Source organism: Orycteropus afer, unplaced genomic scaffold, assembly GCF_000298275.1.
Source record: "Orycteropus afer afer isolate SDZICR_OR568_19922 unplaced genomic scaffold, OryAfe1.0 scaffold00466, whole genome shotgun sequence".
Taxonomy (NCBI): Eukaryota; Metazoa; Chordata; class Mammalia; order Tubulidentata; family Orycteropodidae; genus Orycteropus; species Orycteropus afer.
In genome coordinates this window covers 487,268-503,616 of record NW_006922053.1, presented here as the reverse complement: position 1 = coordinate 503,616, position 16,349 = coordinate 487,268, and the positions used below count along the sequence as shown (strand labels likewise).

The following is a 16,349-nucleotide window of genomic DNA, read 5'->3' as shown; positions in this document are numbered from 1 at the left end:
CTTCCTTCCGAGGAGTGGCTGGTGGGTTTGAACCGCCAGCCGTCTGGTTAGCAGGCAAGTGTCTTAGCCACTATGCTACCAGAGCTCCCCCATAAAGACTTACCACCTCGGAAACCCAAAAGGGGTCGCTATGAGTTGGAATTGACTTGATGGTGGTGAATTATTATTATTATTTTTTGTGATCTTTACGGAAGCCGACTGCCGCATCTTTCTCCCACCAAGGGGCTGGTGGGTTTGAACTGCTGACTTTTTGCTTAGCAGCTGAATGCTTTAACCACTGCACCAGCAGAGCTCCTTATAGGATTTGCAGAGCTATAGTATTTTATAAAGAAAAGTGTGTGGAAGCCCTAGAGGGGCCACCATTACTAATGGGTATACAGTGGCCACCTTTGCAGGGCAAGATGGAGGGAGACTGAAGGGCCCCTCTCTTTTGAGCATTTCTAAGTTTTACAAGCTCTCTATACTGAGCCTGAATTATTTCTGTAATCAGGAAAAAATTATGTTAAAAATATGCACTACTGAATGTACCAAATGTGAGTGATCAACATGGTGGCACTGAGGAAGAGAAAGACATAGAGAGGTACATGGGAGGTACAGAAAACAAAGATGAGCCCTTTTGCACATACAGTACTGCGTTGTCAGTGAGGACAAACACAGGTATACGGGTAGACAGATGAGTGGACAGGCTGAACTATTAGGCATGTCTATGAAGTGGGGAGTGTACCCAAGACCATGTACAGGGTTGGCAGACAATGGTCCTATAAGTGTATTTGTATGTTCTGTAAGAATTTCCAAGTGTATAGTAGAGCTGACAAGGGACAAGGTTGTAGTCACTGCTTGGTCACAGCCAGCTACCCAGAGGGACTGAATAGTTGAACCTGTGGGCTTGGGACCATAGCCACAGGGCACATCAAGCTCAATTGGCATAACATACTACACAAAACATTGTTCCACCTCCTACTTTGGTGAGTAGCAACTGGGATCTTAAAAGCTTGCAAGCAGCCATGTAGATGCAATGATGGGTCTCTCCTTGTCCAGAGCAAAGAAGAATGAAGAAAACCAAAGATGTATGGAAACAATTAGTCCCAGCTACTGGTACACCATGCGATCTGCAGCCTACACAACTATTGAGACCAGAAGAACTAGATGGTGCCCCGCTACCACTGTCAACCACTTGGAAGGGGATCTATGTAGGAGATTCTGGATAGAGAGGGAGAACAACGTGGAACAAAACTCAAAATCATTTGGGGAAAAATAAAAGTGTGTGTGGGGGGACCAGGTTTGCTGGTCGGATAGAGCCTGGTGGAACCACTGAGACTGTCGCCCCTAGCTGCCCTTTAGGTGTGGGTTGAACCCACTCCTGTGGTTTCCAGCCAAACAAAAGACAGGCATAGGAGTTGAACATGTACCTGAGGTAGCTACACTCCTTGGAGAGACCAATCATGGGAGAAAGAAGGGCTGCTTATGCACAGGGAGACAGCTCAGGGGGCAGGAGTGCATGGAGGGATGGGCACGGGGAAGAGATGACTGTCCGGAGGAAGTGGGAGGGGAGCTGTTGCATTGTGGGAAACTGTCGTCAATGTCATGAGACACAGTGTATGTGAACTGCTGTATGGAAACTGAATCTGCTCTGTAAACTTTCACCCAAAACACAATTTAAAAAAAAAAAAAAAAATGCACTACTGTATATGACTTGCCACAAATGGAAGAGATGAGAGGAGCTGGGAAGTAGTTTTGGATATTTTTTAAATCGAGTTTCCTCCTCAACTGAAAGAAGGCAATAAATCAAAGCACTCAGGTATCAAACAGGAAGAGGGGAGGGCCGGGAGGGAGGGAGGGAGGAGAGAACTGACGGGGAAACAGAAACGTGTAGTTTCCTAGTTCACCCTGGACCAGCATCCATGCTAAAAGACTATCAGACACAGTAAGAGCTTTCCACTGGAGAGAACCACCTCCTGCCCCAGAAAACGATGTGTCTGAATGGTCCCTCCACAAGAAGCCCAGAGAACTCTTCAGCGCCAAGTCTGCCCCACTCCTCAAACCCCTTGTTGCTGTCCACTCCCGAGGCCTTTGCCTGGTCTCTCTGTGACACCACGAGTCACTGAAGTCACCCCTGTGCCTCAGCCCCACCTCTCCGAGGCCGGACAGACAGCCATGGGCAGCAGTGCGGCCAGCACAGGGGCAGGACATGCAGTCACGGCTCAGTCACTGTGTGGGTTGAACTGTGTCCCCCAAAATGCTACACTGAAGTCAACCCCAGTCCATGAGCAGGTGACCGTGTTTACTGCAGATGCACTTACTTGACATGAGGTCACACTGCAGCAGGGGCCCTAATGCAAGGAGTGGTGGTGTAAAAAGAGAGAAACTGACACAGAGACAGAGGGCAGAGGCCAGTGACAATGGAAGCAGAGGGAAGGGCGTGGCCACAGCCCGGGACCCCCTGGGCCACAGCAGCCGGGACAGACTAGGAAGGACCCTCCCCTCGAGCCCCACAGCCCGAGTCTGGACCCCTGCCCTCCAGGCTGAGACAAGAAGGGTGCAGGCTTTGTAGCTCGCTGTGTGTGGGACTTTGCCATGTGGCCCCGGCACGCTGAGGCAGGTGGGTGGGGCCGCCAGCACTGAGAGACTAGACGCATCTGGTTCGTGGGCCGGTGTGGGCCTTGTTTGTTACAGTGTCGGCGTTGTTACAGACGGTGTGGGCCTTGCTACTGCGGTGTGGGCTCTGACCCAGCAGCCCAGGCACAGCCGGCACTATGGACAGAGGCTGAACAAATGGGTGGGGCAGTACGTGTTCGTGGTGTGAGCTGAGCGTTCGCAGCAGCCGAACCCTGTACAGGCACTCTGACACGAAGGTCCAATTCCCTTCCCAGGGTTTTCTGTGGTTTCCCTTCTCTGTCTAGCACAGACAGCTGGTCCTCCGATGGGGCAGACGGTAGGTGGGGGTGGTGGGACCTGGGACCACTGGGGAAGGGGGTGTCTGGGGTGCCCTCAGGTGTGGGAGGTGGCGGCCCACCGCAGGGCCCATGGCCGCTGAGGGTGTGTGGCTGAGTCTAGCTTAAATCCTTCCTGCTGCAGCTGGGCCAGGCTCTCCTGGCCTCCAGGGCGGGGCCCACCCCGCGCCCCGCACCTCCCGCAGCGGCCCGTTGAGCTCGCCCAAGATGCTGTCCTCGTCGAACATCTTGCCCTGGTAGCGGTGCTCATAGTAGTCGTGGATCTTCTGACGGAAGTCGGCAGGCAGCTTGTGGAAGGACATGTACTGTTCCACCTGCTTGTACTGTAACCAGAGGGTGGGGAGGGGTCAGCGCCGCCACCCGCAGGAGACCCAGGCCCCAGGGGGCAATCGGGCCCCCAAGTTCACAACAGCAACAAAAACGGACACTGGGACATTAGCATTTTACATAACCACCAACAGGATTGAGTGTAGGTATACACCACGCAACATTAGGGATATACTTTTGCTAAAAGCATTACTCGCTGCTCTTCTGAAATGCAAACATAATTAGGGCTCCTGAATGTTATCTGACAGCCCTGGTAGCATAGTGCCTAAGGCACTTGACTGCTAACCAGAAGGCTGGCGGTTCAAACCCACCAGCCACTCCTCAGAAGGAAGATGGGGCAATCTACTTCTGTAGTGATACCGCCTCGGAAACCCAAGGAGGGGTCGTTATGAGTCGGGTCTGACTCGACGGCACATCACAACAACAACAACAACCCCTGAGAAATGGTGACCAGCTCGGCCCCAGACCCCTCACACGAGTCTGCACTGAAATCCCACTTCCCCCAAAATGCCAGACCCCCTCCCCAGACCCCTCTCTCTGCTGATTTTTCCAGAAACCGATGGTCAGGCCAGCCCCTCCCAGGCAGGGCAGGGGTGCAGCCATGGGTGCCAGGCCCTGCTGTCCCAGGATGGCGCCCGGGGTGCCCCAGCCCCACTTCCGGAGGGCCTGCCCAGCCCCCGCCCAGCTGCAGCTGCCCTGAGCTCAGCAGAACCCGTGATGGTGGGCGGGTGGCAGCACCAGCTTATGTTTCGCTGGGAGGCCCCGCGGCTTCCGGACAGCCAGGGCACTTGGCACTGGGCCCGGCTGACCCAGCCGGCCTGCTGCACTGCTGCGGGGCCTCCCAGCCTCCCAGCCAGGGCAGCCACAGAGTAGGGGTGCAGGATGATGAGAGGGCATCCAGGGGGACCGAGAAAGGTGGAACTGAGGCACAGAGTGGGGCTGAGCTAGCCTGGGGGGGCCAACAGCCCACTCCTGCTCAGCCCCTCCCAGCACCCAGGTGGCCCTTCCCTGGGCTAGCCCAGACCCCAAGGCCAGGTTGGGTGACTGGCCGCACCCTCCACAGAGGCTGAGGCCAGGCCTCTAAGACTCTGCGAGGCGCCTTGCCCACCCAGAGGCTCATCCCAAACAGCCCAGAGACCCACGTGGGCCTGACGCCATCCTGCCTCCTCCTCCCTGCATCTCCCACACCTCTTGCCCTGATCCGCACTTGGCTCTATCCCCCGAGAAACAGGCTGGCTCCTGGGCTGCCATCCCTCCTCTTGTCACAGCCACGGACGCTCTTCTCAGGCTCCCACACCTTCCCCTGCCTCCTCCCTGGGACTCCTGGGTGAGCCTCCCCCACAGACCTTCTCCTGGTACTGGCGCCGAGAGGAGTCCAGCGACTGGATGAGGGCGGTGGCATGGCCGATGAACATGGCGTAGCAGGTGGCGCCCACGATCATGCTCAGCATGGTCAGCCAGATGTCAGTCATGCTCTCGGGCGCCTGCCGGCCGTAGCCGATACACAGCATGTGGCTCATGGCCTTGAAGAGTGCGAAGGAGTAGAGCTCGCTCCAGGAGTGGTTCTGCAGGCATGGAGGGCAGGCGGTGGGTGCCCAGGCCCAGGCCCAGGGGGCCCTTGTCCTGCCCACAGGTGCCCGGGGGGTGAGCTCCCTGTGCCCAGAGGGAACCAAGAAGAGTCCGTGACGGGCCGGAACCAGGTCCTGTGCCCCAGCCACACGGCAGCTGTATCCAGAACCACTCTGCTGACAGGGAAACTGAGGGTCAGGGGGAGAACAGGACTTGCCCAGGTGTCATTGAGGAAGCAGTAGGATACAGGTCAAAAGCCAGCTTCCCCTCACTTGAGGGAAAATGGAGGCCCAGAGGGGAAGCCCCCACTCCTTTGTGACCAGAGAGTCTGTGGGGTCAGAGGAGGTGAAAGCTCCAGGAACCTTGGGGACAGACCCTCAGGGACATGGGGTCCGGTCACAGGGCCAGGACAGGGCGGGCAGAGGCACCAGGCAGCACCCAGGAGGCCGTGCCCCTCGAGTCCTCAGCTGACCCGGCTGTTCAGGAAATGGGGCCGCATGTGTGAGTGTTGGCCAGACAATGGGCCGCCTCAGCTGGGCAGCTGTGCCAGGCGCCGGGGGCGGGCACCCACCCACGGGTTTTCCCTCTGCGGCTCCTGCCCCCATCAGCACCCACCTGCTTGGTGCCCTGCCAAGAAACATCCCAACCCCCACATGTGGCCCTGGGGCCCTGCTCAGACACAGGGAGGGCCTGGCGGGGTGAAGGCAGCCTCCACGCAGGCGAGTCCTCCCTACCCCCACGCCTCTGCTAGGGCACCAGGCGCTGGGCCCCTTGCGGATTGTGTCTTAGGGCACTTGCCCCACTGAGGCCTCCATAGAAATGTTTCTTTTAAAGACATTTATGTAAACAAGAAAGAAGTGTCTGCTCAAAGGGAGCACTGAGTGGATCCTCTTCTGTGAGTGACAAAAACACACGAGAGCCCAGAGACTTCCGCAGGATCCCGTCTCAGGTCTGAAGACTCACTGCTGTGTGCTAGCCTTGATGGGCCAATCCCCAGAAGGACTAACAGGGGGCCCTCCGACAGGGGACAGTCCCCGGGGCACTCGCAGAGGAGCTCAGATATGGGACAGCCCCCGGGAGCGCTGGCGGGCGCACTCGAGGCGTCACCCGGAGTGGTATTGCCCGGCTTTGCCTGGCGCGGGCGCTCACCACCATGTTGTTGATGGAGACCCAGCAGTTGTGCGGGAAGTCCTGCAGCATGGGGACCAGGAACTGCAGGCAGCCGTCCCAGTGGCACAGCAGCAGCATCATGCTGATGAGGTTGCAGATGCGCATGACGGCGCTGGCCAGGTCGTAGGTCATGTGGAAGATCTGCGGGGGCGGCAGGGGGTGAGCCCCGGCGAGCTCAGCCCCTGCCCCTTCCCGTCCTCAGTCGTGCGACCCACCCACTCCACCACCTCTCACCCCGGGCTGGGCCAGGCCACCCACCCCCTCCCAGGCCCATCTCCACGGCCCCCACGTGGCCTCGCCCTCAGCTCTGCTTCCGACCCTTGGAGCTTTGTTCCCCTTTAGGGCTATAGTGGCCCAGCGCCCCCCTGACTCTTCGCCACGGCCCGGGCGCAGCAGGAGTCGGGTCAGACCCACTCCAGTGGCGGGATTTGGGGTGGCGGGATTTGGGATGGCGGGCCTGCATGAAGGTGAGGTAACAGGATTCTGCTTCTCTGAGCCTCAGTTTCCCCAGTTCCGACGTGGCTGCGGACCCCGTCTTCCACAGGGCAGAATGAAGAGGGGAGGAGCAGGTGCGTCCCTGCGCGGTGATCTCCATGCGCCCCCCAGGGCCGCCACTGCGGTCCCCGTGACCCCACCCCGTGCAGTGACCTAGAGCAGGCCCTGCCCCTGGGGGCCTCAGCCCTGCCTCTTGTCCACACCCGTAGGCCCCACCCTTCCAGTTGGCCCCGTCCCTAACCCAACCCACAGTCCAACCCTTATACCTTAGCTCCGCCCCTAGTCGCCCTCAGCCCCGCCCCTAGTCCCCACCCACGGGTCCCGCCCTTACACTTGGCCACACCCCACCCCTTGCGCCCTTTAGCCTCGGTCTTTGCCCATAGCCCCACCCTTACACCTTGGCTCCGCCCCTAGAGGCCCTCAACCCCGCCCCTAGCCCCCACTCACAGGCCCCACCCTTACACTTGACCCTGCCCCTAGCGCCCTTCGGCCTCGGCCCTTGCCACAGCCCCAGGCCCCAGCACCTGCTGCCCTTCAGAGCCCCGCCTCCGCGCCTGCGGCCCGCCCCTCACCTCCTCCCACTGGTGGATGTAGCGGATGAGGCGCGACAGGCGCAGCAGCCGCAGGAGGCTGAGGATCTTGGTGAAGCGCACGATGCGCAGCGCGCGCGCCGTCTTGTAGACCTCGGAGTCGATGCCCTTCTCCACGATGAGGAAGATGTAGTCCACCGGGATGGAGGACACGAAGTCCACCACGAACCACGTGCGCAGGTATTTCTTCTTGATCTTCTCGGGATCCAGGATGATCTCCGTGTTGTCCTCAATGACGATGCCCGTGCGAAAATTCAGCACCAGGTCCATGAGGAAGAAGGTGTCCGAGACCACGTTGAACACGATCCACGGGGCGGTGGTCTCGTCCTTGAAGAAGGTGATGCCCACGGGGATGATGATCAAGTTCCCCACCATGAACAGCAGCATTGTGAAGTCCCAGTAGAACCTGCAGGCAAGGGGCAGGTCACAGCTCCTACCAACGTGCCTTCCCCATGACCCTCGAGGACCTGACTGATCCGCCTCCCTGTCAAAACTAGACGTGACCCTGCTCTTCCTTGCTGGAGTGGACCCCCTCCCCCAGCAAGTCGTCCCCACCCTCCTGGAGCACCCACCCACTGGGCTGCCCAGCCCACGCCCCCCGGTCCAGAGCCTACCTCCCCTCCTTGAAGAAACCTCACAAGCCCAAGAGGTCGGTCAAAAATAGATGAAATGTTTTGCCTGATCAAAAAACACCCAGACAGTGTGCCGGGCACCAGCTGGCCTTCAAAGTATTAGGGAAAGAGAAGGGGTAGAAAGAGGAGCAGAGGGACGGGGCGCCAGGAGGCCGGGCTGGGCACGCGGCACAGTGGAGCAGATGTGAGGGGACTGGAATCCGCCGGCAGGGATTGGCCCAGGCTCCCAGGCGCCGCGGTGCCCTGACCCAGCTCAACGAGCTGAGCTCCCACGCAGGGCACCTGAGAGAAGCGCAGACACAGGTTGCATTTCCGTTTCTGAAAGCCCCTTTGGAGGCTGGACACAGGGAAGTGGCAGGGCGCTGGTCCAGGAGGGAGGAGAGAGGCATGGGGCTGGGGCCAGAGCGAAGGGGCCAGGAGCCGGGGAAACGTTATTGACAGGACTTGGGAACAGGATTAATATAATAAATCGTGTGGAAAACTGTAGACAGGCTGCTTCCACTCCTAAATATGTCCAGAAGGGACACGTGTCCCTGAGGCCAAACGTCCAGCTGGGAAGTCTGGCGGAAAAGGGCCTGGCCATTTAAGGAGTGTCTGTCACCGGGCCGGGCCTGCATGCTGAGTTGGGGTCCACCGCGGGCACCCACAGGTGTGGCTGGCCCTGAGCAACTGGGACACTGTGGTCAGATCCCCTGGGGTCCTGTGGGTCTCGGCCAAGAGCACAGGGCCCTAGCCGGGGTCTGAGCGACACACCCTGAGATTCAGGCAAAAGGAAGCTTGAATTGAATTTTGAACAAAGCGATTTGATTTTGCCCTTGATGGTGCAGGGAGACCTTTCCTCCCTAGACCACAGATCGCGTCAGCCTTTCTTAGCACTCTTGAGGTCCTCTCCCCACCCCTAGACATGGACCCAGGCCCCATCCTACCATGGTGGGCTCCCCATACCCATTTAGTGATGGTTCCATCACACACACATCAAGGAGGACCCCCAAAAGACCTTCCCGGGTTCTACTGCTCCGACCGACAGAGACGGAGGAAGAGACCGCGGTTCCGAGGGGGCCACACGGTACATAGAAGGCTGGAAGCCCTGGCACTGGCGAGGCTGAGGTAAGCTCCCAGTTTTGGGAGCCACTGTAAGTTGGCTCCATCTTTCTGGCGAGCATCTCAAGGGAAGAGCTATTAACACCGCGCCTGCCGGGTGACCCAGGAGTTCCACTTCAGGGAATTGAGCCCAAGGAAACCATCCAAAAGGAGGAGAAAAACATTAAAAAGCAATTTGTAGCAAGATGTTCACAGTAGCTTGGTCTGTAAGAGCCGAAGCCTGGAGAGGACCCAATGTCTAAGCCCCCGGGGCGTCAGCCAGACTTAGGCAACGCCTCCCTTCTGCTCACCAACCGCATGACCTTGGGCAAGTCTCTCCAACCCATTGGAACCTCAGTCTCTTCTTCGGCCCATTGAGGAGGAAGAGCCCGGAAGTGACAGCCTTTGAGGGTCCCCTTTGAACACTGTCACATCTGCGTGCTATCAGGTCTTCACTACATGGGCAGGGGGACTGTGGCCACAATGGGGACAGGGATAGGCTGCTGGGACAGCCCCCCACAAAGCCACCTGGGGTGCTGAGGACGTCAACAGAGCTAAGGAGGGCTGACGTGATCGATGGTGGGGGTCTCCATCCTGCACCTGGAAGGGCAGAGTCACGTGACTTGGCTTTAAAATTCACTGCCGGCCCTCCACACCTGGATCAGGGTGTGGACAGTGGGCCCTCGTCCGGGGCATCTTCTCATCACTGAGCCCTCAGGGCCCTGAGCACCAAACTAGACTGAGGGCATCCGCCTGCTGCCCCCCAGGTGGCCGACACCACCAGAGGCTCACTCACTGTCCCCTCTCCCGTCCAGAGAAGCTAAGGAATAGGAAACTGAGGCTCGAGGACATTCAGCAGGAGGCAGCAGAGGGGGCCTCGACCTGGGGCAAGAGCGTAGGACCTGTCACCAGCCTGCTCCCTCGCTCCAGGCCTTCCCTGTGAAGCTCTGCAGTGGCCCAGTGGCCCCCACTTTGCTAGGTGAAAGCCATCACCCCAGGGCTGGGGGCAGAAAGGCCGCGAGGGTTGAGGCCTCCACTGCCTTTGCTCATGCCCCCTAAACCCCCATGAGCTCACTACACCCCATGGCAACAGCTATCACTGGCCTGGTGGCAGGTGGGGAAACTGAGGCATGGGAGGGAAAGGGACTCACTGAAGGCCACGCAGCAGAGACTGACTGGCCCCTCAGCCCCTCAGCCTCGTGTGTCGGGGAGGGCTCTGCCCAGCTGTCCTCAGCCCCAGCCTGGGAGGCCCCAGGCCCCATGGCCCCAGGTCAGAGGCACAGGGAGGAGGGGCCCAGGCAGGACCACCCGGCCCCGCAGGATGGGGGCGTCCGGCTGAGAGGGCCAGGATTACAGCTGGGGCAAATCCGGGAGGATCAGGGGCTGCTGGACGATTAGAGCAGGGGTGGGGTGGAGGATTAGTGGGTGGCACTGCGGATTAGGGCAGGGAGACTGCAGGGGGAGGCAGCCGGGCTCCCCGTGATCCCGAGACAGGGCAGACAGCGCCGGGACTGGGCACACCCTACAAGCACTCTGAGCGCCCCGCTTGGGACTCCCCGCAGGGTGGGCCACAGGCAGATCAGTGAACAGGTGGCTCCTAGCGTGCTGTGCCCCAGACCCATGGTGGTGGGAGCCCCTTAGCCAGGTGGCTTGGGAGGCCCCGGGAGGACGCAGAAGGAGTCGCTTGGCCGAGTCCAAGCCGCGACCGGCCGCAGGCAGCCTGCAAAGACGCTGAGGCCGGAATGGGGCCGTTTGCACAGCTTCAAGGCGGGGGCTCAGGCTGGAGCCGAGGGAGACAGGGGAGACGGGAGATGGGGGGCTGAGCTCCCAAGAGCCTTGGGGGACGGGGCAAGGGGAGGTTCCCAGCAGGTTCTGAGACACCCTGCTGGCAGCCAGGGCATGCAGCGGGGGCGGCAGTGTCCAGGTGGGAGGTGGAGATGGCTGTGCTGGGCGGATGTGGGGTGAGTTTCCAGGCCGAGGCTGTGTCTGTTGAGGGGGCAGGGGTCTCGGCGCCCCTGCCCTGCCCTCCCCCCACGATGACCAGGAGCTGGCTTCCTCCCCGGCTGGGCCCTGCGGCTCATTCCTCCCTCCGAGTAATGGGTCTGTCTGCCAGTGGTCAGCTGTGTGCCCTCGGCCCCCCTCTCCGCCCCTCGATAATGAGGTCCGTGCCCGTGCCTGATGCAGGGGTTCATCACCCAGGACTTTGCGGGACGGCCCCATCCTGATCTCCCGCTGATCCGCTGGGCCATCTGGGGCTGGGTCCACCGAGGCACCTGCAGCCCTCTGCCCCCCCGCATCAGCATCCAGGGAAAGTGGCCGGTTCCCCTCCCTTCCCCACCCAGGCCTGGCCAACAAGGACAGCGGGACATGTTGGGGCCACAGAGTCGATTTACACCCATGGTGACCCCACGCGGCACTGCGGAACTGTCCCATCGGCTCTCCCAGGCTGTATCAGCTTTATGGGAGCAGGTGGCTATGTCTTTCCCCTGCACAGCTGTTGGATGGGTTTGAACTGTCAACCTTTCAGTTAGCAGCCAAGTGTTTAACTGTTGCACGACCAGGGCTCTGTGATTCAGGAATATTGACTTGGAAATCAGTTGTAGCAGGAGAGACTAAAGTCAGACCTTGGAGGCACCTACAGTCTGAAGACAGAGAGGAAAGGCAGTAAAGACGTCACTCACAACCTCCCTGCTGCCCCTACCCAGGCCCACCGCAGTCCCCACAGCGCCAGGGCTGCCCGGTGCCCTAGGTCGCCACCATCTGAGGAGGTAGTGGGAACTGGTGGGAGAAGTCGCCAGCTCCGAATGGGAGACTGAGGTCCCTTGGGGGACCCACCATCTCTCCCTGGGCCTCGGTGTCCCCACACCTGCCCACTACCACCCTCCTCTGCAGGCCCCTCCTTCCCGAGAGACAGGCGTTTCCATGTCTCAGCCCCTCTGGGCATTCAGAACTGGGGGTAGTCTGTGGCAGAACATCAATTAACTGATTTTTAAATATTTGCCGGGGGCACAGAAGACCTCACTGAGGCCTCGGGGATTCTGGGAGGCCTCGGCTGTGGCTCCGGGCACCTTCTTTCCTTCCTTCGGATTCAAGCCCAACCCTTGGGGTGTAAACAAGGAAATTCAACTCTCCCAGTCTGGGTGCCAGCTGAGGGGAACTCTCTGCACCCCAAAGATTCCCCTCCGACCTTGCAACTTGCTCCTCCACCGTACACCCCATGGAAGCTTCTGGAACATCTCAGTGCTTCTGGTGGCCAAGGACTGGGCCTGGGGTTTGAATCTCCGGCCCCCAGGAGCCAGGTTATAAAGGAAGAAGACACCAGCTCCCTCCCGTCGACTTTGCCTGACGGTGTCCACGGCTGTCCGAGCAGACTCGCCCCCACAGGGCTTTCACCTGCCGAGGTTTCGGAAGACCGCCCGCCTTGCGCATGAACTGCCTCTGGCCGAACTCGAACTCCCAGTTCTGCAGTGCGCAGCCGAGGACTTGCGCCACTGGCACTGCCCACGGACTTCTACATGAAGACACCGAGCTGAGCCTGTCCAAAGGCGCCCAGACGACGGAGCCCAGGGGCCTGCCAATCCACTGAGTCCCGCCCATGGGCCTCATGCTGCCGCTGGCGGAGGTGAACGGAAAGGAAAAAAGTCCCATTCCGGGAGTCTGAGCGGAGAGTGGACATTGACCGGCATGTGGCAGGGAGGGCAAGGGCCGCGACTGGGAGGCGACACACAGCCTGGGCTGGAGGGATGGAGGCCCCCAACTGGTGGGTTGGGTGCAGCTGTCCTCACAGGGAGGGCTGGGCAAGGGGTTGAGCTTTGGCGCTGGGGGAGACGCTGGCAGAGCGCTGTGAGAGGCAGACTCCTCCCCTCTGCCGCCACCAGCTCACATATGGGGAAACCAAGGCAGACAGGCCCAGCCTGTCACGGGCGCCGAGGCGAGCAAGAGCCAGGCCTGGCTTCCTGAACCCGCTGCAGGCACGCAGGAGCCACCCCGAAACACCCGCCTCTACCAGGTGGCGCCTAAACCTGGGTTCCTGGCCCGCCCCCGCTCAGGCCCCTCCACAGCCTGTGTCCCCGGCTCCAGGTCACCAGACAGTAACTGGCCCTTCGGGGTGCCACATGGGCAGGCCCACTGGCAGGAAACAAAGTCGTGGCTGAAGGAGGTGGAGGCATCCAGGCTTCTGACAGACCGGCGGTGGGGCCAGACCCTGCCTCAAGCCTCCCCCAAATCATCTCCTCCAAGCAGATTCAAAAGGCCCTGACAAAAGGCTCCTTGCCTCCTTCCTGAACAGTTCACACACACACACACACACACACACACACACACACACACGGTCCCTGGTTGGCACAAACGTTTCAAAGCCCAGTTGCTCACCGAAAGGTCAGCAGTTTGAACCCACCGACAGGCGACTTGGCAAAAAAGCCAGAGGTCTACCTCGTCAAGATGAGCTGCTGAAGACGCGGGGAGCACAGCTCTGCTCTGACACGCGGGGCAGCCCGCAGGGGCGTCCAGGCAGCAGCTGGAACACACATGCACTCACATCACAGATACACACGCGTACTCACATGTACACACAGACCGTACACACAGGCACACATACGCATGTGTGTCTGTATATACAAAGGTCCCATTCCTAGGTGCACACCCCGAACACTTGACAACAGGGACTCCACCGAGCCCATGTGCATGGGCGTTCAAGGCAGCACTACGCATTCATAGGACCCCAAAGTGAAAACCCCGGGTGCTCACCCACAGACGACGGAGACACAGTGGGGTCCGTGCACACGACGGACTGGTATTCCCCCCCCAAAGAGGAAGGCGGCACCGACACCCACAACACGGATGAACCTCCCAACTTTCTCGGGACCAGAAGCCAGGTGCCAAAGGACAGGCTTTGGGGGATTCCGACGGTGGGAAAGGTCTAGAACATGCAAACCCACACACAAGAAGTGGAACAGTGGCTGTCGGCTGAGGAGGCGAAGGGCAGTGACTGCTGGTGGGGCCGGGTGCCTGTCTGAGGTGACAGAAGCGTTCCGGAAACCCATGCTGGTGGCCGCACAGCGCGGAGCATCAGTGACGCTGCTGATTGTGCACTTAAAGGCGGCTAAACCGACCAAGACCAATTTGACGCCATGTAGCTCTGATCGCAGACACAGGTCCCCTGGCCGGCCACATCCTGGACAGCCCCTGGCCGGGGCGTGCACAGAGCCAGGCTGCAAGCTGGCAAGGGCCTGCTCGCCAGTAACCACCGTGTGGGTTTGAGCAGGGCCTCCACTTCCCTGCTCCTGTATCCTCAGGTATGAAGTGAGGGCAGCGCCCACCTCAGGTCGCTGTGAGCCACAAGGTTCGGAAGGTACTCCGGACAGCACCTGGCCCGAAGCTGCTCAGAAGGACACCGCCGAGTCAGAAGGGCCTCGAGGGGCCAGCTCCCCAGACAGGAGGGTTTGTAGAAACCCAGCGGCACTGTGGGTAGCTTCTTACCCCCTTTGGGCCCTGACCATGCCACGCCCCTCAGCCTCAGCCTCGCTGCCCTCCTTACGCTCATAGCGACCTGAGCCCCTCTGTATTCTGCGGTGCAGAGTGGGGCCACAGCCTGCCCGAGTGGGTCACAGCCTTCTCACCACCCCCAGCTGCACACTGTCCCTTCTACAGCCAAGAAGCCACCCCAAGGCACAGGAGGGGCCAGTGGTCAGAGGCCTTGTCTGGCAGCCCTCAAAGCCAGCATGTGCCCACCACTGCTTGGCGGGTGGCATGCATCTCTCTACCCGCAATGGCTCTGATTTTCCTCTCCACCTATTTGGAGTGGACAGGATGGACTGGGGAGCCCTGGAAACCAAGTCTATCCTTTCTTGGCGGCCCCATTTCATGGATGGGACGCTTAGCCCAGGCCTCCCAGCATGGACGATTTGTACAGGAATGCTGAGCCCCCACAGCACTTCTCAGACACACCCTAACCCCCTGGACACCCCCGGGTCCCACCTGACTCTCTCGAAACCCACCCACTGGTCGGGGCTGTGTTCACTCCCCAGGGAGGGTCTCAGCTGCGGGAGTCAACTTTCTTCCAGGCTCTGTCTGTGACTTGCGCGCTCCTGAACTCAGTTTCCCCAGTTGCCAAGCACTGGGGGTACAGCAGAGGCCAGGGGAAGGGAGAGTCCCCCAGCCCCGCCAGAACAAGGCGGTGAGCTCAGGCCCCGAGTCGGAGACAACAAGGCTGGACAAGCGCCCTCAGGATATGGGGACCGACGGCGTCTGGACGCTGTCCCTGGTGCTGAAGCTGCTAGCCCTCTCAGGCTCACCAGGAGTAGCTCGGGCTTCCCATCTCCACCGCTACACCCCGAACTCACAGACCCACGCACGACACACTACCATACAGATGTGTCCCCTGGCACGTCTGTCACCCACACTTCCACGGCCACACGAGTAGCACCTGCTTACCCACTCGCTGTCCACCAGCTCCATGCACACACACACATACCTCCCCAATACACACACACACACACACACCACTCCAACGTACGCCAGTGACCCACCGTGCAGACACACCCCTGGGGACACACCCCCCCAGCACTCGGCCTGTGTCCCCAGACCACTGCCCACCCTGCGGCCACGCGCGGCCTGCAGTCCCCCGCCTCGTTCTCCCTCGCCGGCCACACGACACCCACCAGAGCAATAGCCGCAAATGTCCGCGAATGCGACCCTACCAGGCCTAAGCCTACCCACGCCGACCGGCTTCAGTCCGCCCTAGCAACTACCCACCTATTGCACACTGACCCAGCACCGCCCGGCGGCTCAGCGGATGCGACCTCGGAGCATAAACACACGGCCTAGGGACCCCCGCGCGCGGCGCCCCCTCCTCGCGCTGCCCGGAGCAGAACCAGACGCGCCTCCCGGGGGCGCGGGGCGCGAGTGTAGAGATCGGAGCGCGCTGGGCCGCTTAACCCCGTCGCTGCCAGCCCCTCTCGCGCGCGTCCTTCTCGGGCGCCCTTCCTTCCTTCCTTCCTCCTTCCTTCCGCTCCGCCGCCTCCCCGCGCCCACGTTCCCCTCTATTCGTCCTCAGACCCCTGCAGCCCTCGCCGCGCACCCACCCCTCCCGCCGCGCCGCAGGGGCTATCAGGGTGCGTGGGCAGGAGCGCGCTGGGGTCACTGCTCGGCTCCCTCCAGGGCGGAGCCTCGCGCGCCCAGGTCACTCTGGGGCGGGTCCGGGCGCGCCCGAGGTCAACAAGGGGCCCGAGGTCACCCGCCGGGCGTGCCGCCCCGCCTCCCCGGCGCGCCAAGGACGGCCCCTCCGAGCCCAGCGGCGCTACCTGAAGTCACTGTAGGGGTGGATGATCCAGGCCCCCGCCGACTTGACGCGCTCCTGCTCGCGCTCCACGGCCTTCTGGCTGCCGAACATCCGCAGCGAGAACTTGTTGACGCCGGGCTGCAGGAGCGCGCCGAACTGCCGCTGCATGAAGCTGGCCTGGCTGCCGCGCGGCTCCCCCGCCGGGCCCGCCTCCTCGCTGCCCGCCTCGTCCGCCGGACCCGGGCTCGGGCCCGCG

General features: G+C 60.9%; 1 protein-coding gene across 1 annotated transcript in view; it reads right to left on the bottom strand.

Annotated features, from left to right (window-relative positions):
- Positions 1-16,349, bottom strand: part of HCN2 (hyperpolarization activated cyclic nucleotide gated potassium and sodium channel 2) — a 21,809-nt gene that overhangs the window by 3,973 nt on the left and 1,487 nt on the right. The window contains exons 2-6 of the mRNA XM_007954583.1: positions 16,116-16,337; positions 7,085-7,508; positions 5,997-6,158; positions 4,625-4,843; positions 3,128-3,274 (exon numbers count right to left, since the gene is read on the bottom strand). Of these exons, the coding sequence (XP_007952774.1) occupies positions 3,128-3,274; positions 4,625-4,843; positions 5,997-6,158; positions 7,085-7,508; positions 16,116-16,337 (1,174 nt within the window). The remainder of the gene's footprint in view (positions 1-3,127; positions 3,275-4,624; positions 4,844-5,996; positions 6,159-7,084; positions 7,509-16,115; positions 16,338-16,349) is intronic.